This window comes from Aplysia californica, unplaced genomic scaffold (assembly GCF_000002075.1).
Source record: "Aplysia californica isolate F4 #8 unplaced genomic scaffold, AplCal3.0 scaffold00938, whole genome shotgun sequence".
In the NCBI taxonomy this organism is placed as follows: Eukaryota; Metazoa; Mollusca; class Gastropoda; order Aplysiida; family Aplysiidae; genus Aplysia; species Aplysia californica.
The window spans coordinates 75128-76838 of NW_004798208.1; the positions used below are offsets into that span (position 1 = coordinate 75128).

At 40.9% G+C, this 1711-nt stretch overlaps 1 protein-coding gene across 1 annotated transcript in view; it reads right to left on the reverse strand.

The window, feature by feature from the left end:
- Positions 1–414: 414 nt before the first annotated feature.
- Positions 415–1711, reverse strand: part of LOC101864653 (transmembrane and coiled-coil domains protein 2) — a gene marked incomplete at both ends in the record, with an annotated part of 35429 nt that continues 34132 nt past the window's right edge. The window contains 1 exon segment of the mRNA XM_013089377.1: positions 415–534. Within this exon segment, the coding sequence (XP_012944831.1) occupies positions 415–534 (120 nt within the window).

Sequence of the window (1711 nt, forward strand, 5' to 3'; positions counted from 1 at the left end):
CGTTTATTATTTTCCAGCTTGCCATGACCAACAATTAAGTGAAACTTTATATATATAGATTCTAGATATCTGAATGAAACTTCTTTTTTTGTTGTTGTAAATGGCAAATTACCCTCAGTATTAGTACCGGTACCGGGTTGGATACCTCAATTTTCTAAGCATTTTTAAAACTTTTGTACATTGGTTTATATTTTTTTAAATGAAATGTTTGTTCCTAAATGGGAAAAGTTGTCCCATTAACTTGCTAAAATCACTCAGGACCTCTTGTTCTATTATTCACTGAATGAGAAATAAAACAGATTTGTTCCTACTAGTACAGGGGCACGAGTTTCAGGAGAGATAAAGACGATAGATGTTTGATAGGAAAGAAGGAGCAAACCACACCAGAGCACCCGCCCACCACCCCCGACCTACCTTGTACTCTTCGAAGTCTTCCACCAGTCGGAGGAGCACCTCGTTGACCTTCTGGGTGGAGTCCCTGACCTCTCGGAGGTCAGTCTTGACCGGCTCAAGGTAGGAAGATAGCCCAGCACTCTGTTAGAAGGATTAACGTTGTTAAAAAGTTTTAGTTCAAGTATTGCCGTAGTGGCAACACAACAGGTCATATGAGCGCCAGAAGATTAGAGCTGTTACAAGAGAGTAACAAACATAAAAAAGAAGAAGGGGAGATCAGGATGATAGATGTTTGATAGGAAATAAGGAGCAAACCACACCAGAGCACCCGCCAACCACCCACTTCGTTTTGGTTGAAGGATTAACGTTTTTAATAAGTTTTAGTTCAAGTTTTAAGGTATTTACAAGACAAAAACCCAACAATATAAAAAACATGAAAAAAGAACAAGCTGCCTCTACCCAGCCGAGACCAGCAAGAGTTTTAGGATTTTAGTTTAGTAAAAATTTTACAGCGCTCGCAACTCCATAAGGTCATATGAGCGCCAGAAGATTAGAGGTGTTACAAGAGAGTAACACACATAAAAAAGAAGAGGGGGAGATAAGGACGATAGATGTTTGATAGGAAAGAAGAAGAAGCAAAGCACACCAGAGCACCCGCCAACCATCAACATTAACGTTTTTAATAAGTTTTAGCTCAAGTCTTACGGTATTTGCAACACAAAAACCCAACAATATATAAAACACGAAAAAAGAACAAGCTGCCTCTACCCAGCCCAGACCTGCAAGAGTTTTAGAATTTAAGGAGTTTTACAGCACCTATATTACAGGTGATATAAAGTGCTGAAGATATGAGGTGTTACAGGGAAAGAAGGAAGAGAGAATGGAAGACAGATATTAGTTTTAGTGAACATTTTACAGCATTTGCAACACAAGAAGGTCATACAAGTGCCGAAAATGAGAGGCGTTACAACTAGAGCAACAAACACACACAAAAAAAAAGAAAAAAGAGGAGAGATCAGGACGATACATGTTTGATACGAGAGAGGGAGAAAACCACACTGGAGCACCTGCCAACCACCCGCAGACAGTTACAGGATTTATCAAAACTTAACAAAATAGCAAACAAAACCAACGAGGACCAAAAGAAGTTGAGCCATCCCACACACACACACACAGGCACACACACACACACACACACAGGCACACACACACACACACACCACACACCACCACACACACAGGCACACACACACACACACACCACACACCACCACACACACAGGCACACACACACACACACACCACACACCACCACACA